Here is a 17,532-nt window from a genome sequence, read left to right as displayed (position 1 = left end):
GCATGTAACGTAACAAACATCCGCAAGGGAAGTGACACGTGTACTGGAATTTTTTCTCATAGGAAAAATTGCACGTAGACTAGCCACAGAAAGGGGAATCTACTTCGTGATACATCTAATTAATTTAAATAATTCATCATAGGATCGTTTCTGATCTGCCACCGATTTCATAAGTGCTGGCATTGTCGTAGCTGCTGTTGCTGTCTTCTTCTTCCTCCGCCTCCGCTGTAAAGTCGTGATAGCCCACTAGGCCCATAGCAACCTCTTCCAATCGCGAGTGCAAATGAGAAAACGACGGTCGACTATGTGCATCTCGCTGCCAACAGCTTTTCATCAGAGTGTATCTTTTATATATACATATAAGATCAGATGAATATTTAGGGCATCCAGGGCTTACATAACATCAGGGCAATCTCTTGGCCGATCCAGTCGGACTCCCATTCGAAGTAGCTTTGGTATTTCGTAATTTTGAACACCTGGATAGGGTTCGACGCCGAGACCAAATATCTCCCACAGCGCGACTCCGTAAGCCCACTAGGACAATCGATTACGAATAGGTATTAATTAATTAATTATTTCATGCTTTACCACGTCTGATGCGTGGGTGAATTTTCGATCTGACATGCACTCAGGTGCGAGCCATTTCACGGGCAATTTCTTGCTCGACTGAAGCGTGTAATAGTCAGAATCGCTGAGACTTCGAGAGAGCCCAAAATCAGCCACTTTAACAATGAGTCGTTCATTGAGCCTGGAGATAAAGATAACGTAATGTAATGAATGCCTAAAGGAGCCACTTACATGCAATTTCTCGCCGCCAAGTCGCGATGCACGACTTTCTTCCCAACTAAGTACTCCATTCCCGACGCAATTTGTAGACCAAATCGTATCAAAAACGGCAAAGTAATCCCTTCAATCTACAAAAAAATTCGCTTAACTCCCCCAAGGCAATTTTTTCTCTTACCGGCGTCAGTTTCAGATCAGCGTAGTCGCCCGCCTCCAAACGGCGTCGAGTGAGATACTGCTTCACGTCGCCGTGATGCATAAAGGGTACGATGATAAGAGGACCGTAGTTTTCCGGATCGTAGTTGAGACAGACGCCGATGAGGTGAAGAACGTTGGGATGGTGAAAGGCGAGCATCATGCTGCACTCGCTTAGAAGTTCCTCTACTTCTTGACTGCCACTAAGAACTGTTTTAAAAGAAACGATGATTGATATATTTCCTAGTGCGGGTGTTGCGCACCTTTGCACGCTTTTACGGCGACGCTCGCTCCACGCTCTTTAATTCCGGTCACCGTTCCTTTAAACACGCTACCAAAAGCACCTGAAAATAAATACAGTGTATGAATTTTCAACTAGAAACAATAAATAGTGTTTTTTCGCTGTACCCTCTCCTATTGGTTGATTCAATGTCAATCGGCTTCGGTCAACAACGAAATCCGCTCCCGATGAACTGATTTGACGTTTCCACTTTTTCACTGGATGTTCACGCGATGTTTATCTGAAAGCGCCCCTCCTTTTAGGTTCTTTGTCTTACCTAAAACGCTGCGATTCTTCAATTCCATGGATCTTTTCCTATCGGTTGATTATAATCGATTAAAAATTCGCTCGTTTTCTCGACGCTTCTTACCTGTACACCTGTCTCTTTTTTCTCACTTTTCCGGTCACTATCAGCGCAATTGCGAGAACTGCTAAAGCAGCAACACTAGCCACAACCGAAAGGATAATAGTCAGAAGACCTGACTCTATAAAAACAGCATTTCCTTCACAACCAAATACACTGATAATAAACACTCACGTCCACAATCAACCGTAGTGAATTCAACATGATTGGAAACTTCGCCCAAACCGTACTTATTTTTCGCTCTAACAGTGACCGTGTAAAGAGTGTCTTCCTCTAGTTGACTAAAAACGTAACTGTCCTTCGACTTGGAGGAAGGCAGCGTAGTCTGAGCACCACTACCAGATCTCTCAATTATGTACTCTTCTAGCGGACTACCACCGTCTCCTAATAGACGAAAGTCTATGTTTGCTGAAGTGCATTCGGCTTTAACAGGCGTAATGACTACAGGACCGGGTTTATCTAAAACCGCGTATCGATTCCTTATTAACTAATTGTTAAATTATTTTACCTTGAGTCATATTCGTGACGATCCCAGGGCTTCCGTATCCAATTTTATTTCTTGCTCGGCACAGGAGCTTGTAGTTCTTGTGGGGAGTGAGCGAAGTTATTTTCACGGACATCTCATTGGTTACGTTCGTGTGGACTATCCTGTTGTCATTGTCATCTAACACTGTCACATTGTATTCCTCTATGGGCGAACCCCCATTGAATCTAGGGCTCTCAATATCCGCTTTCATAGAAACGTTCGTTATTTCGTAAACACGTAGATAACACTCACTCGGTGAGCCTACAACGCAAGACCAACTTCGCCTCGAAATAAAATCAATAAAAATATTCGTACTCACACGAAATATTTAGACGAAATTCCTCCGTGACGTTGCCACCGATTCCATTACTCGCTACACAGACGTAAGTCGACTCGCCGTCACTCAGCGTCACTTTATCGAACGTCAGACTCAATTGCACGTAAACGAGATGAGTGCTTCTATTCAGCTCTCCCACGGACGAAGAAACGTGATCTCTCGTAGGATAGTAGTGCCAAGTCACATTAGGTGCGGGGTAACCCAAAGCGCTACACTGCAATTGGACTCTATCCCCACAGCGAGCACTGACGTCAGTAACGGAAGACATAATCCTCGCGGGAACTACCCAAAAAAATAATCGCAGCCTAGCGCTTCTAAAAAAATATTTAATTAACCTTTGACTCTGATTTCAATGGCGATGCGACTCTCTCCAAGACAGTTCACTCCAACTAGATGGTAAATTCCCGTGTGAGACGAATTGAGGTTGTTCAAGAGAAGAGAAGACGTATTGACGACGAAATGTACGCCGTCGTTCGTCGCCGTCGTTTCGTCGCCGCGTCGCAGTTCGACGGCCGGCGCCGGAACGCCGTCGACGGCGAAGCGAACGACGACGGGCGTTTTCGAGTTTTCGACGACGTAGACGACGTTCGAGGAAGACGAGAGGAAGTGGGGCAACTCTAAAGCGAAACGATTAGGCGTGGGGACGTCGAAGCGCTTTCTAAAATGACCGGACCCCCAAAGTACCGGAAGAAGTTTGCTCCTCTACTAATAGTCAGCCCCTAGTCGCTTTACACTGAACGAAACTACTCGATACGACTTTCTCTTACTTCCAATGATAAGATCCACGAATTGCGGCGGTTCAAAACCCCCCAAGGCGGTGAACAGATCGTGTCGTATTCTCGTCCCGTTGATGAGTCTCGTGACGTTGTGAAGGATGAGCTCGTCGCTGCCTCCGGTCGAAAAATAGGGATCCGCCGGCCCCACGTCGATCGAACGATTCTTCGGCAGGATGTACGACCAAAAGGCGGAGCCCTTGGCAGTACTGGGCGGTCGTATGATGAGAGATTCGTGGAGGAGTTGATACACCGTATGGTTCTCGGTGTTCCCCAGGAGAACGTCGCCTCCTAGATTCCGAAGAGACTCTTCGCGCGTCATTCCGACATCGCAAAAGACGTCATACCACATAGCAACGTCGAATCCGACGACACGACGTTCGGAAGAGCCGTTAGCACCAGTATTAGATACACCTGTCGACAAGATCATGTGATTGGCGTCTGATACGTAGGGTAGTGACTGACTCTAAGCATTGTGAAGCGCTCTCCTTCCACGGCTTTCCTCCCAGCGCACCGTCCAAATTACGCAAGCCTTTCCTATACGTACATACGCAGGCATTCCTGACTAACGAAATTAGCGTTATAAATAGCCGCAGCTTGTGCAGCTTCTCTCTCGTGGAGTCATTAATTAATAAGATTTTTATTGCCTAAATATTTACGATGCACTGTATTCTACTTCTGTTGTTGCGGTTGCTGCTTTCCATCCTGTCCTATACTTATCACTACTAGACGGTCCTCTGTTCTCTTCTGCATCCTGCTGTGTGACAAACGTCGTCCCATCAGGCTCAGGAGACGCTCTGAGTTATAAACAATTCATCCTATTATATGATCACATTCTTTAGTTTTACCTCAGCGCTGAAGACGCGGCTTGCTGATCTGAAGCTTCCAAGGGGACAAGGCTGCGGTCAAAAGGCTTTCTTCTATATAGAGATTTGACTTTTGTTTTGAAAGTTTGCTTCTGTGTGCTCTTGTACCGAACTGTCGGCTTTTTCGCCGCCGTATTCATCTTCGCGAAAAGAAATCGGAGCACGCTCTCTTTCTGCTCCCAAGTCAGCTCGCTAACGTCGACTTTCCCAGACGTAAAATCCCTACATAATATTTCGATACCGTTATAAAATCAATTGAATTATTTTAGAGCTCTAAAATAATAGACATGCAGAGTCTCTACGCGAGAAGGGGGCCCCCTGTCTGTTCACGTAGACTGAAGGAACCTCTGTCTATTAGAAACTTCCTCAGACAGAAAGCCCCTTTAGTTAACGTAAACTTAACAGACAGGGGCCCCTTAAGATTACAGAAGCCCAACGTGAACAGGAGGCCCCTTCAGTCTAATAGACAAAGCTTACCATCCTTCCGCTTTTTCAATATCTTTGTACACGCTATTCGTTGACGTTTCCATGAGCCTGCAGCAAAATTCCAACTCAGTTTTCATATGGAATCTCTTAGCAGAGCATCTCCCAACCTGAATGTTCGTACACGAGGGAATTCTCCTTCGCCTCGTTGAGCTGCAGCCAAATTTCTCTGGTAGGCCAGATGAGCATCGCGTTTATACTGATTTCTGAATAAATACATTTGAAAAATCAAAGGAAATTGGGGTGCACCGAACCTGTGATGAATTATCTCTTTTTTGACGTGGGCCAAAGCTTCGAGAAAGAAATTTTCAACGTCCGATCTCTAAAAACAAATATACGTTAGACTCGCAATTTCTTTGATTTATTTCCTACCTGTTCTAGTAGTTGCTTAGCGAGAAGTTTAACGTGATTCATCTCCTTGTCCTTGAGCTCCATTTGCCGCTTCAACCTCGCAAGTTCCTCCCTTATAAAACAATTAAAAACAGCCCTCTAGCTTTAGCGAATACTCACCTTGTACTGCGTAATTCCGAGTCCGTTCTCTGGCGAAGGACGTCGCGTTCGTATTCAAACTCTCTCACTGCTTGGGTGAGAGATTTTTCTAAATTCTCGACCTTGCTTTGCAGCTACAAGCGCATATCCTATTAGCTTATATGCCGTCATTCATATTCTCACTCGTTTTATAATCGTCTTATGCTTCTTTGCTTCTGAAACTTTTTCCTGTACAAGTAGTTGATCCAAATTCTAAAGCAAATTTAAAAAAACTTAATTCTGACGTAGATTTGTGTACCTTGTCTTCTTGGAGTCTCGCGTTTTCCTCACTCAAACGTTCTATGAGTTTCCCTTGATTTTCCGTCTCCATTAAATGAACTTTTAGCGCTTCGTTCAGCTGAACGTTCTCCTTATAAATAGCCTTTGTCGTTGCATCTAAATTTCTAAAAAATTAAAAGACTTTTTATTATATAATTAATTGTAATTAAAAGCCTTACTTCACCGCTTCTTCGTGAGCTCTAGAAGCCAAATCTTCCACCTTTCGACTCGCCTCTTGTTGCAATCTTGCTTTCTCCTGAAAAAATCTTTCCTCCATTTGAATCAACGTCTCCTTGTGTTCTCTCTCCATAGACTCCATGCTCAATCGAATGTCGTCCATTTCCTGTTGCATTTGAGCTCGTTTTCGACGAAATTCCTTCACTTGTTTCAATTCCACTTGCATAAGTTGAACTTCTTCCTCTTTTTGATGCAATGTGAGCTCTAGGGCTTCAAATTGAGCGCTGAAATCAAGTCCAAGTCGTTCTTTTTCGAGTCTCGCGTCGCGTCTCAAGTCCTTGAGTTGCAACTGAAGCTGACTGACCTACAAGAAATCAATTATTTAATTAATAAAAATAAATTTTTTAATACTTTATCCTCTTTGGCGGTTTCTTCTCGCTTCATAAACGCAAGAACTTCAACCGTGTCCTTCTCATTCTGAACGAAAAAATATCAAAAAAGAGACTAGGGCCAGTGAAACCTCTATACTGTGTACCTGGCCCATTTTCTGCTTCAAATCATCGTTCTCACCAACTAGCTTTCGGAGATTTTCTCTAAAAAACGATTTTTTCGTAGCGGTCAAAGCCCTAAGCCCTAAGCTAAGGTGCTACGTAACTCCTAAGGGCTTACGGTAAACTTCTAAGGGAGCCGCGTGGCCGCCGATTTGTGTCTATTTCGGCTCTTACTTGTATTCTTGGCGCGATTTCTCTGTTGCTTCTAAACGTGCTTCCCATATTTTAGCGTTTGTCAGCGCCTCTTTGTACTGGATTTCCTTTTCCGACTTCGGTGTCTTTTCCTTCTTCCTGCGATCCAACTTCTCGCGCCAATAGATACCGGGACAAGGCTATGGTATACCCTTTCTTCTTCTTTCCGCCGCCTTTCTTCTTTCCTTTTCCCTTTTTAGCCGGCATTGTCGTGTACTCTGTTGTTTTGTCGTCACGTTACTAGGAGACACGCGCAAATCCCGTATATCTCCAATGAATAAATTTATTGCCCCATACAGACATCCAAAAAATCAAACAGTCATAAACTCTAGACAAAGAATTGCGACCATGCCACACAGACATCAAAACCTAAGCTAAACACTTTAGTGTGAGCCAAAAGACAGTACACAGAATAGAAATGAGTCCGCCATGTCCCAAAACTTTCTCAGATCCTGATGCATCGAAGATGGCTTTTACAGCGACATCGTTATGCTTCACGAAATCGACCCCATCCATCATCAGACACTTATCATTCGATATCGAATCGTTGACATAGCGAAATGACAGTCCCCACATTTTTTCGCACAAGGCTTTGCCGTCGGCGTAGCGCGTTTCGAAGGAGAGACACTGGGCATCGTCACGACACTGATTCCCGCTGACTTCAGTATAATTCCAATCTGAGATCCAATCCGTGGCACAGGATAGGTCTTTACGACAAGCGCTATACCACCGATCACAGAACGAGCCACAGACAGGAACGAACTTCATAGCGGACGGATAGTCAGGATTCGCCCAATTATTGACGTTCGGTGAGCACCTTTAAAATAATCTCAATTAATTAATTAATTAATTAAAAATGACAAGTCTACGCTTAATTAATTGACAAGTCTACACTTAATTGCAACGTGTCACTCTATCACTATCACATCCTCCTCCCTCACCTGTAAAAGCACTCGACGTGAATCATGAACGCTTCGCACGATTTCGAGAGCGCACCGCATCGATTCCAGTGGAAGTTATCGATGCTGGTTACCGTCGCTTGAGCCAGCTGTTCGGTGAACTTCGCCGTGCAGCACGTTCGATCCCTGTAGGCCAAACAGGCCTTGTAGTCGTCTCCCTCGGGACTGGGAACCTCCTTGTGCTTTTCTCCCTCGAGGCATTTCGTCGGATTGTATTTGGCCTCGAGAGCGACGACGCCGAGGCTGACGCAAAGGGCAGCAAGCAATCTTATACGCATCGTATGCGGAAGTGAAGAAACAATGCAAAGGCCCCGGCTACATGCCCGCCCTTGGTGTACACGGGTATCCAAAAAAATTTTCCTGGTCCAAATAGAGAAGATAATCAATGCATGCCCCTGTCAAATCGACGTCAATCAATTTCTTTCCTCGAAAACCAGTTACATCGCGCATATAGATCAATTAAAGTATTTACACCCAACCTCCCGTACATTCCATACCGAGGGGCGAAGGAAACAGAGCCGGCCTTTTCGGCGCGTTTCTCGACGCGGAGAGGACGACTCTCACTCGGTGATCCATCGCCACGTCATGGCCGCCGCTCGGGAACGAATCGACGCGCTCGAGCGTCTTTATTTGAGCGGCTGCGTCCAATCGAGCGGCGGCGCCGTGTCGATTGAGACGCTGCACGACCTTCTGCTTCTATTGCACGACGAGTGCGCCGAGAGCACGCTGTGTCGCGAGAAGAATTTCGCCGATTTCGTCGAGACGCGTAAGCGGGGAGTTCGGGGTCGAATCGGGGCGTTATTTTGTATTCGTATTGGATTCGATGCGCGTTGTCGCACCTCGAAACCGCAAAAAAATTCCTTTCGTATTTCGGAAATGGTCGAATTTGATGTTTTTTTCGATGAAATTTATCTACCCACGTTTGGAATGTGTCGGGAATCCGGATAAACAGCAACGCCCTAAATTGTCTCCTCTGAATGTCTTTCGAAGGAGAGGACTCTAGAGAGGGGGGCCCCTTTTGTTCCTGTGACCTTCTGTCAAAAGTTCGCCTTCTGGGCAAATTTCTTTGGGCTGCAATCGCGTTTTCGGTCGCTAATCGGCGCCAAAGTTGTGTTGTTTGAGCGTTTATTTGAGTTCCGAACGATTCTAACTCGTGGCGTTGTGTCTCGTCAATGAGTGGCGTTTAGCTCCTTATGTCGTCGTGTCTGGCGACTCCAGACGCGTTCGACGCGCTTTAGTGCGAGGGATTGCTTTGTCTCGCACATTATTGTTACGATTTGCTTAGAGGGTCCCTTTTGGGGAACCGCATCTGTGAGCGATTCTCACGGTGCGCGTTTACATGCAGAGAAGAACCTCTAGGGCTTATTTGTATTTGAAACGCCTGTTAAACGTAACCTTCTTGAGAAGTTTGCGTCCGTGAGGCCCCTTTTGAGGAAACGACGTTATTTTGCAGTTCGTCCCGTCGTTGAACGCGTCAAAACGCTTCGATTGAAACGCGACGACTTTGAAACGGTAAAAATTATCGGCCGCGGCGCTTTCGGCGAGGTAGGAAATGCTCTAATTCTTTTCCGTCAACGAAAAAAAGATTTTTTTGGGGGGGATCAGGTTCACGTCGTACGCCAAAAAGACACGAATAGAATCTACGCGATGAAGCAATTGAACAAATGGGAAATGTTGCGACGACGCGAAGTACGCAGATAAGCGTCAAAAAAAGAATAAATTTATATATATAAGGACCATGTCTTTATCTTTACGTAGACGGCTTGTTTTCGCGAGGAAAGAGACGTTCTCGTATTCGGAAATCGAAATTGGATCACCGCCTTGGAATACGCATTCCAAGACGAAAATTATTTGGTTATTGATTATCACATCTGAGACGTAGTCTTCATTATGATTGATTAGTATTTGGTGATGGAGTATTACTCTGGTGGCGATCTATTGACTTTGCTTGCGAAGCACGAAGATCGCTTGCCCGAGGATATGGCGCGTTTTTATCTGGCGGAAATGGTTCTCTGCGTCAATTCCATTCACGCCCTAGGATACGTGCACAGGTTTTCACTTCTATGACGTCAATGGGATCCTATTAGTTATGGGGGATTTACTAGGGACGTCAAGCCGGATAACTTCGTCATAAATCGTAAGGGACACGTTCGATTAGCCGACTTTGGCTCGTGCATGAAACTACGAGAAGACGGAACAGTATGACCCCTCCCCCCTCCAGAATTAATCTCATTTATTTATTAATTTTTCTAGGTTAATTCCTCCGTGGCTGTGGGGACACCTGACTACATATCGCCGGAAATTCTTCAAGCGATGGAAGCTCAGAAGGGCATCTATGGCACGGAATGCGATTGGTGGTCACTTGGCATTTGTTTTTACGAGATGCTTTTTGGAGAGACGCCGTTCTACGCCGAATCCTTAGTAGAAACGTACGGAAAAATAATGAACTTCGAAGTAAGCGTCACACCATTTTGTGAATATTATTATTCGAATATTTCTTCTCTCTTTAGAATAGTTTTCAATTTCCTGAAGACGTCGACGAAGAGGAAGTCTCTCCACTAGCACGTGATCTCATTAACCGGTATATATCCATATGAAAGAGGTGCATTTAATTTATCCATTTTTTAGACTTGTCTGCGACAAATCCGAACGACTTGGTCAAAAGGGAATCGACGATTTTCGAGATCATCCGTTTTTCGAGGGAATAAATTGGGAAACGTTGCATGAACGTACGGGAGTATCATTCTCATGGAAACGCGCGTTGAATTTTTACCCATAGAGACGCCGCCTCACGTTCCCTGCCTTGCTGATGACGCCGACACGTCGAACTTCGACTCAGTGGACGACAAAGCGCCCAACGTACGACTAAAAATTCATTTATCTTTATTTATTTATTTTCTAATTAGGAAATGCCGAGAGCGCCGGGGTCTGGACCTGCGACGTTCAAGGGAGATCATCTTCCTTTCGTTGGATTCACGTTTACGCACACTAGCCAGCTGTCCGACTTGGGACAGCTGATCAGTGATGGCAGTGACGGAAAGGCAGCGAGAGCGAGAGCAACAGCAAGTCCATCAGGTATAGTCAATATTTATCCCAATTCACGGACACTCAACCCTTAAAGGAATAAGCCAAAATCCCCCTGAGTGCTCTTTTTTACTCCTGTATGCATACTTAATCGTTTTCAAGGGGCAAAACGTGATATTCTGTAGACTTTATCCACTCGCGTTCCCAACGGACACCCAACCCTTAGAGGAAGAGTCCCACAAGCCAAAATACCGTACTGGCTCGAATAGTCCCTCCTGATGCTCTTTTTCACCCCTGTCTACTTTATTAGAGAGTAGGGCACTCTCAATCCTTAGAGGAAAGAGTCCTGCAAGCCAATATACCGTACCGGCTTCAACAGTCCCAGCATGGCTCTGACCTTTTCTATTAAGTTAAAGGAGAAATATCATGGGGGCGCTATTCTAACGCAAACGCGTCTTTTTTATAAACCTGGATGATCGATTTCATCGTAGAGCAGTCATAGTTGACTAGTACTGGAACCGTAAAACTCCCTCATTCCTCATCTAGAGAGCACTCGTGTCTCTGATAAAGCCACTGAGGAGTTGCGTCAAGAAAACGCCAGGCTGAAGAAAGACTTAGAAGGTACAGTGGAGAAAAAGAAACGCAGCCTATTTTTCACACTGTAAGTACTTCTCAGAAGCGAAAGCAGCGAAATTAGATGCAGTATATCCTTCCATTGACGCTGTGGCGAGCAAGTCAGACGACGCCAAAGAATTAGGAATATTGCGATCAGAAAAAGACGATTTAACTCGAAAAATTTCCGGTACGTTTCAACTTTTCAATCCCCAAGGCCCAAAATTTGTAAAATTCCGCGCAGAATTGGAGTCTTCGAAGAGCGAACTGGAAGCGAAATTGAAAGAAGAAGCCAATAAGCGCGAGAACATGGAAACAAGCAAAGAAGATCTCCTCAAGAAAATGAAGATATTAGAAAAGACAGGCAAAGCGTCGAAACAGGAAAGAGAAGACCTAGAGAGGGTAAGAGATCATTTAGAAAGAACCCAAGTATAATATACGATCTTATAAACGCTTAGGAAGTGGCTGAAAGTCAGTCGAAGCTCGCCAGCTTGCACAAAGACATGAAAGACGTCCAGGCGGAACGCAGGCGACTCGCCAACGAACTATCAGACTCTACAGACAAGTAAGGCGATTACGAACGCATAGATATCATACACTGGTGTCTTCTCAGATTATCTGACGTCAGAGAACAGAAGATGAAACTGCAGAAAATGATACGAGAGAAGGAGGAAGAAATCGGTAATCAATTCAACCAGAATTAATTAATCAATCAATACGTCTAAACTCTTTCTACTCTACAGAGGAATTGATTTCTAAGGTCAGCGCTTTGCGACAGGAAAGCCGAAGCAGCGACAAGAAAAGAAGAGAGGTAATTGACTATTTTTTAAAGTATTTTCAGCCCCTTAGGGGACACGTACTGGCTTCAGCTCTCCGCCCAAGTCGAAGAATTCACCTCCGACCTCCGCCGCGAGAAATCGGGTCGCCAGCGCTTGGAACTTCGCGTTAAACAACTTGAGGACGAGCTGCAGAGCCAGAGAATTGGCCGACAGGCGGCACCGGATCCTGAAATCGTCAAAGAGGTGGGTCGACTTCGCACGGCGCTCCAGCAAGCCCAGACGGAAGTGGAAGAATCGCGAGCGAGCAAGCATTCGACTGATAGACGGGTTAGAGCCTTAGTTGATGTATTTTTGCTACGTTATTATTATTGTCTCTGTTTTTTCTTAGGAGCTAAATGATCAGGTTGTTTCGCTTGAGACTCAAAATCAGACTTTGCAGCAAGAGGTATGGGGGTTTGGGCTACTTTTTCCCCCGCCGTCTTAGGACGACTTCTCTCAGATCAAAACCCTTGAAACGAAACTCTCTAAATTGAGAAAGAAGAAGTAACGATTTTGGAACTCGAACGCGAGTCAATATTTGAATTGTTTTTCTCAGTTTGCAGGAAGTCGAAGAATTGACGAAGGAGAAGAACAAGCGTTTCGAAATGGAAAAGAAAATGTGGATCAAAGACAACGAAGAACTACGAATAGAAATCGATCAGGCAAAGAATAAACCAATAATTTAATTTCCTATATACAGTATAATTAATAATAATTCATCTTCTCACAGTTGGCTACAACTCTTGAACGAAGCCTTGAGACGAATAAACAATTAGAAGTGAATCTTCAAGAAGCGTTGTCCAGCCAGGAACGGGACTCTGTAACCCACTGGGAATCTCAAATAGCTGAGATAATAGAATGGTGCACTAGACGAAATCGTACTAAGTAAACCTAGAGGGTTTTGATACAGGGTTCACGGGGAAAAAGAGGCTCGTTCCTATTTGCATGCTCTCTCGAAAAAAATGGCTGAAGAATTGGAGTCAGTGAAGCAAACCGGCGTGACGAGAGTACGTGATTAATAAATAATAAAATCTAATTGAAAAATTCATTTTTCCCTAGCGCCCGTCTATTGGCACGTGGCAAAATCGGAGGCTGTATAAGCAGAACAAACAGCAGCTTCTTGAAGCCCAAGCGGAGCTGCAGAATCAAGTCAAAGCGAAGCACGATTTGCAGGAGGAAATGGCGCGGCTTCAGTCCCTTCTTGAAGCCTCGGATCGGTATGGAAAAATAAATATTTTAATAGAGAGTCTTCTTAAGAAAAAAATGGCAATTTTTATATAGAAAATTGAGGGATACAGAACAGCTGAACAAAGAGATACTGGACCGGCTGAATAAGGTGCAAGAGGAGAAAGATTCGCTGCAGAAAGACGTGGAAGTGATTCGCGAGAGAACAAAACGTTAGAAAACGAGGGAAAATTAATCTACGAGCTCTTGAGATTCGTGTATCATGCAGTAAGAGACGGCATGGGCAGTCCCTCCTCTACAATGTCCTTTGGCACGTTTCTGGCGAATTCTCAGGTACCCAAAGGCTTTCCCAATGATCATTTCATGATTATTCGTTTTAGGATTTTGGTGGAATTGACGGCGCTGCTTCTGCCGTCGCTGCGACGGCCGCTAGTGACGAGTCTCGATCGTCGAGAAGCGAGTCTCCGCCTGTGGCCCAGTCGCATCCATCGAAACTGATTCTCTCGCCAAAGAAAACGATGGTACTGTACAATAGATAAAAGAGAAAACTTGGGGTATCTTGCCCTTTCTCTTCAGGGTAAATCTCACCGATTTCAAGTGAAGACTTTCGCTAAACCTTCAAAGTGCAATCACTGCTCTTCAATCATGGTCGGTTTGGTGAGACAGGGAATGTGTTGCGACGGTAAGGGCGGTCTTAAATCAACGGCAAGTGGGAGATCTTTCGTTTCTAGTTTGCCACTTTTCGTGCCACATTCACTGCGCCGACAAAGTCCCAAGTATCTGTCCCGTCAGCTCCGATAAAAGTGAGAACGCGAAGAGATTTTATTCCTCTCTCTATAGACGTCTTTTCCCCAGTGGGCAGAATGTCTGGTATCGATCCAAAGAAGGGCATTGGGACTGCCTGTGAAGGCTGGGTGAAAGTAAGCTCTAAAATTCAAATATTACGACTATTATCTCTTCGTCTCTTTTCAGATTCCCAAACCGTCGGGAGTGAGAAAGGGCTGGGTTCGTCAGTACGCGGTCGTCTGCGATTTCAAGCTCTTTCTCTACGATCCGACGTCGCAGCAGGAAAAGGAAAAATGCATGAACATCAACATCGCGAAAATTATCGACATGCGGTAAATAATTCCACGAAAAGACGTCGCCTTTCGGAATTCTTTTGCATTCGTCAGAGACGAGCTATTCGACGTCTGCAGCGTCGAACGTTCCGACGTCATTCACGCGAATCAAAAACAAATACCGAGCATTTTTAAAGTCATGACAGGGACATTTCAATCGGCCGGCGCCCAAACGCAGCTCCTCGTTTTGACGGAGAGCGCTGCCGACCAGCGAAAGTGGATTTCCGTGCTCAAAGAGCTGAGGAAGCTCTACTGCCAGCTGGAGCAGACTGACACGTCCGTATACGTGGCCAAGGAGGTAGGCGAGCTTCTCTATCTTCGCGCTACGTCTTTACACAGTCCAATGTACCGTATATAAATCAGGTATACGACGCTTCTCAGTTGGAGCAGATCAGACTTGCCAATTGTGGTGTCATTGTTGGTGAGATCGAATCCTGTACGTAGATAAAAGGAAGAGACGTTTTTTCGTTGTCTCAGACAATGGCAGGGTTCTCATTGGTACAGAGGAACGTCTCTTCACTGTTGAACTTTCCGATGACAGTACGTCTCCCATTTTAGTCGTAGTCTTTTCCTCCAGTATTTGCTTACATCAGCGGTTATTGAAATCGAAAAGGACAAGAAGATTTATCAAGTTGACTGTCTTCCGGATGAGCAGTTAGTCATTGCGCTCTCAGGTTAGCACTCAGCGTCCTTTAGCATGTAGCTTTGCTATGTATTGCTTGATTTTCGTAGGAAGACAAAAGCACATTCGACTCTATCCTTTCTCCACGCTTGAAGGACACCAACAGGAATCGTACAAAGTCTCAGACACTCGCAGTACGAAATACCTAAATAAATCCTCATTTTTCCAATTAAAATCGACTTTTCAGACTGTCACATGTTCGCCTGGGGCTCCATCAACCAAATCACTTATCTCTGCGCCGCTGTCAAGCGCAAAGTCATCGTCTTTGAGCTCAACAACACCAAGCACCGATACAAGAAACTCAAAGTAAGGTTTTCCGGTTCATTACGCCTCGCGTTCATCGGTCATTTCGCGCAGGAGCTCGCTCTCCAAAGAGAAGTCCAGTGGATAGGAGTCAATGGCGATCGCGCCTGCGTTGGCTATCAATCAGGCTTCAGCTTATTTTCCATACTAGGGGAAGGGCAGCCGCAGAGTAATTATTTTAAAAACGGGAGGGTGGGAAATAAAGAATTGATTTGGGGGGTTGGGCGCTTAGGATTGATACACGCGGACGATTTATCGCTTGGTTTCGTCGGTCTCAACCCTCTCAACAGTCTGTGCTGCATTGAATTAGATCAGCGAGGAACGAAAGAGTATCTCCTCTGCTTTGACAGTAATTTCATCAAACCAGAACTTTAATATTTGATTGTGACGAATCACTAGTGCTTGGAGTATACGTTGATTCTCAAGGAAAAAGAGCTCGGCGTCAGGAACTGATGTGGCCTTCTGTACCGTGCCACATAGGTAAGTGAAGGGACCCCAATTTCAAACGATAATTGCCTCTTCTTTTTAGCCCATTGCGGTCGGCATCTCTTCATCTGCAGCGAGAACACTGTCGACGTTTTTGACGTCTACACTTCGGCCTGGATTCAGACCATGCAAATCAAAAAGGCGCGCATTTTAGAGTCTGACTGTAAGCCTGAGAAATTATCGAATTCGATTAGGGAAAAACGCTGTGCCGAGACGGATCTCTTATGCTATGGACGGGAGGCGACACTCCGAAACTTCTATTCATTAAAGACAAGAAAACAGACGGTATGGTGTTAACAATTCCTACAAATTCTCTTCCATTCTTGCTTTTTTTGTAGATGCTGAAGCGGAGCTTGTCGTTCCTGACGGTGCAGCCGCTTCGCGGAAGATCAAGTACCTCGAAAAGAATAAGAGCAAACGAAGGTACCTGTAAATAAAATATAAATGTATATATCAACCTTTTTTTTCCCTTTAGATTTTCGTTCAAGCAACAGCCTTCCGCTGCGTCAACTGCAAAGTATAGAGCCTCGTGCAGTTATCCAATAAAACGAGAATTTAAATTTTTTTCTATCGTAGAACGGAAATTTCAGGTCCTATTAACTTTAGCCACGTCAAACATTACGGTCCAGACCAAGTTCCTACACTCGTGGTAAGAAACGATATATTATCTTTGCGTGCTTCTTACATAATTGCTGCAAACGTTATCACCTGCCACTCAAATACCCTAGAGACGGCCCTATCACCTGCCACTCAGGCGAGGGGTCTAATTGAGTTAGCACCTGTCATTGCAACGTCTTTTTGTTAATGACAAAAATAGAAATATTATCAGATGTCAAAGGGCGGGCCTAGCGGGATAGAAGTGGGTTGTCATCACCTGTCATTCACCTGTCTGTCACTCAAGCAATGTCAGATCCTATTTTTATTTTGAGCCTCTTTTCGTTTAGATGGTTGAGGTCGTGCTAGAGCTTTTTTGTGCCTTGCTTTTTTTGTGCCTTGCTAAATGCCCCCTCTTTATTCTCCGCACCGTTTTTTAGGCTCGCACCAGCGAGGAAAAGATCTTTAATCCGACAGGAACGGGTCTTCCTCCGAGCGCAACGCGACGTGTAACGACCGGACGAAAAGTTCGATCGTCAGGCGGCGCTCGCGGCGTCGTCAATGAACCCGACGACAATCTGGCGATACCAAGAAAAACCGGCAGTGCACTCCTGTCGGAAAACACAAGCCAGAAAGTAGGAAATAAAGGCAACGCTTTCCCAAAACGAGAAGAATTTATTGCAGGACAACATCCTTCACATGGATCCTCAAACGGGGACGTTTGCGATGAAAGCGACGTCGCCGCCTTCCGGCGTCTCATCCCCGCCATCGACATTATCCCGCTCCGTCGCCGCTCCGCCGCCATCCCACGCCGTCGACGGCATGTCGCCAATAGGCGAATCGCCGTCGCCGCGTGTCGCGGACTTCGGTGGGCCGTCGGACGGCGAAGCGCCGCCGCCCTACAAATCGCCGCCAATCGACGAAGCCGACGAGGAGGACGAAGTAGTGGACGAGGATTTGTCGTCGCCGGACGAAGTCGACGGTGGCTCGGCTGAAGCGCAATTGCCGGAGGATCAGTTTCGTCCGCCCCCTTACTCCTTTCCTCCTCACGACGATTGGGGAGTCGAGCAAGATACAAGTAAGAAGAAACGATGTAAGGAAGTCGCGTTCCTAAATGCCGTTTTCATCTTCTAGTGAATACAGAACTTTGAATGGTGCAGACTATAGGTTTAATTTTAGGAAGCGTTTGTAGTCAGTCGTCTGTCTTTCTGTTAGGACCTGTAGATCGTATAAATCTCCCTTTTTTCCTTGACTTTTTTGAGCGGGAAAAAGTCTTTTTTATTTGTTTTATTTGTGTCGTAAAAATTAAGAACATGAATCTAAATTTAGCTTGAAATTTTAGCTGCCGTCGCGGCGATCGCATTTCGGGTGACGCGACAGCCAAAAAGGCCTGGCATGGGCGTCAAATCCGGGCAGC

At 45.3% G+C, this 17,532-nt stretch overlaps 4 protein-coding genes across 4 annotated transcripts; 1 reads left to right on the top strand and 3 right to left on the bottom strand.

Moving 5' to 3' along the window:
• Positions 1–28: 28 nt before the first annotated feature.
• On the bottom strand, positions 29–3,796 carry LOC136199202 (tyrosine-protein kinase Mer-like). Its single transcript, XM_065989358.1, has 16 exons — positions 3,724–3,796; positions 3,606–3,672; positions 3,253–3,549; positions 2,821–3,102; positions 2,468–2,767; positions 2,131–2,409; positions 1,797–2,081; positions 1,629–1,743; positions 1,536–1,573; positions 1,387–1,476; positions 1,242–1,322; positions 962–1,188; positions 799–914; positions 589–748; positions 398–534; positions 29–344 (listed from the first exon to the last, which is right to left on the bottom strand). The coding sequence occupies exons 1-16, from the start codon at positions 3,730–3,732 to the stop codon at positions 137–139; spliced, it is 2,691 nt and encodes an 896-aa protein (XP_065845430.1). The 5' UTR covers positions 3,733–3,796; the 3' UTR covers positions 29–136.
• An 83-nt stretch (positions 3,797–3,879) lies between these two features.
• LOC136199204 (basal body-orientation factor 1-like) lies at positions 3,880–6,582 on the bottom strand. Its single transcript, XM_065989360.1, has 15 exons — positions 6,486–6,582; positions 6,317–6,433; positions 6,127–6,184; positions 6,003–6,068; positions 5,594–5,955; positions 5,395–5,539; positions 5,280–5,348; positions 5,118–5,230; positions 4,980–5,070; positions 4,862–4,929; positions 4,718–4,813; positions 4,602–4,658; positions 4,233–4,346; positions 4,107–4,178; positions 3,880–4,055 (listed from the first exon to the last, which is right to left on the bottom strand). The coding sequence occupies exons 1-15, from the start codon at positions 6,539–6,541 to the stop codon at positions 3,914–3,916; spliced, it is 1,626 nt and encodes a 541-aa protein (XP_065845432.1). The 5' UTR covers positions 6,542–6,582; the 3' UTR covers positions 3,880–3,913.
• Positions 6,583–6,603: 21 nt separating this feature from the next.
• On the bottom strand, positions 6,604–7,595 carry LOC136199205 (riboflavin-binding protein-like). Its single transcript, XM_065989361.1, has 2 exons — positions 7,276–7,595; positions 6,604–7,151 (listed from the first exon to the last, which is right to left on the bottom strand). Exons 1-2 carry the CDS (start codon positions 7,569–7,571, stop codon positions 6,704–6,706), a joined length of 744 nt encoding a protein of 247 aa, XP_065845433.1. The 5' UTR covers positions 7,572–7,595; the 3' UTR covers positions 6,604–6,703.
• Positions 7,596–7,782: 187 nt separating this feature from the next.
• LOC136199199 (serine/threonine-protein kinase MRCK alpha-like) lies at positions 7,783–17,451 on the top strand. The gene is made up of 48 exons (XM_065989354.1): positions 7,783–8,059; positions 8,747–8,838; positions 8,899–8,982; positions 9,052–9,147; positions 9,196–9,344; positions 9,399–9,492; positions 9,547–9,747; positions 9,804–9,874; positions 9,922–10,022; positions 10,073–10,152; positions 10,200–10,368; positions 10,864–10,938; positions 10,994–11,119; positions 11,174–11,331; positions 11,388–11,494; positions 11,543–11,610; positions 11,673–11,740; positions 11,799–12,035; positions 12,097–12,153; positions 12,208–12,251; positions 12,304–12,409; positions 12,478–12,608; positions 12,658–12,754; positions 12,807–12,964; positions 13,029–13,144; positions 13,201–13,265; positions 13,313–13,453; positions 13,509–13,614; positions 13,664–13,735; positions 13,788–13,852; positions 13,905–14,050; positions 14,105–14,348; positions 14,414–14,471; positions 14,528–14,590; positions 14,644–14,724; positions 14,783–14,866; positions 14,920–15,038; positions 15,090–15,204; positions 15,268–15,384; positions 15,435–15,515; positions 15,565–15,662; positions 15,716–15,806; positions 15,860–15,944; positions 15,997–16,038; positions 16,098–16,170; positions 16,556–16,750; positions 16,800–17,193; positions 17,250–17,451. The coding sequence occupies exons 1-48, from the start codon at positions 7,879–7,881 to the stop codon at positions 17,264–17,266; spliced, it is 5,418 nt and encodes a 1,805-aa protein (XP_065845426.1). The 5' UTR covers positions 7,783–7,878; the 3' UTR covers positions 17,267–17,451.
• Positions 17,452–17,532: the final 81 nt, after the last annotated feature.

Source organism: Oscarella lobularis, chromosome 20, assembly GCF_947507565.1.
Source record: "Oscarella lobularis chromosome 20, ooOscLobu1.1, whole genome shotgun sequence".
NCBI lineage: Eukaryota > Metazoa > Porifera > Homoscleromorpha > Homosclerophorida > Oscarellidae > Oscarella > Oscarella lobularis.
This window is presented reverse-complemented; position numbering and strand designations above follow the sequence as displayed.

Excerpts from the sequence above, each read along its gene's own strand:
- LOC136199202 (XM_065989358.1), bottom strand. Across the intron at positions 749-798 it reads TTGGCGGCGAGAAATTGCAT|GCTCAATGAACGACTCATTG; the intron begins GTAAGTGGCTCC and ends CTTTATCTCCAG. Across the intron at positions 345-397 it reads AGAGATTGCCCTGATGTTAT|ATACACTCTGATGAAAAGCT; the intron begins GTAAGCCCTGGA and ends TATATATAAAAG.
- LOC136199204 (XM_065989360.1), bottom strand. The coding sequence starts at position 6,541 with ATGCCGGCTAAAAAGGGAAAAGGAAAGAAGAAAGGCGGCGGAAAGAAG. Across the intron at positions 5,540-5,593 it reads GCTCACGAAGAAGCGGTGAA|AAATTTAGATGCAACGACAA; the intron begins GTAAGGCTTTTA and ends TTAATTTTTTAG. Across the intron at positions 4,347-4,601 it reads ATTGAAAAAGCGGAAGGATG|GGATTTTACGTCTGGGAAAG; the intron begins GTAAGCTTTGTC and ends AATATTATGTAG.
- LOC136199205 (XM_065989361.1), bottom strand. The coding sequence starts at position 7,571 with ATGCGTATAAGATTGCTTGCTGCCCTTTGCGTCAGCCTCGGCGTCGTC. Across the intron at positions 7,152-7,275 it reads CACGTCGAGTGCTTTTACAG|GTGCTCACCGAACGTCAATA; the intron begins GTGAGGGAGGAG and ends ATTATTTTAAAG.
- LOC136199199 (XM_065989354.1), top strand. The coding sequence starts at position 7,879 with ATGGCCGCCGCTCGGGAACGAATCGACGCGCTCGAGCGTCTTTATTTG. Across the intron at positions 10,939-10,993 it reads GCTGAAGAAAGACTTAGAAG|AAGCGAAAGCAGCGAAATTA; the intron begins GTACAGTGGAGA and ends AGTACTTCTCAG. Across the intron at positions 14,725-14,782 it reads GTTAGTCATTGCGCTCTCAG|GAAGACAAAAGCACATTCGA; the intron begins GTTAGCACTCAG and ends TGATTTTCGTAG.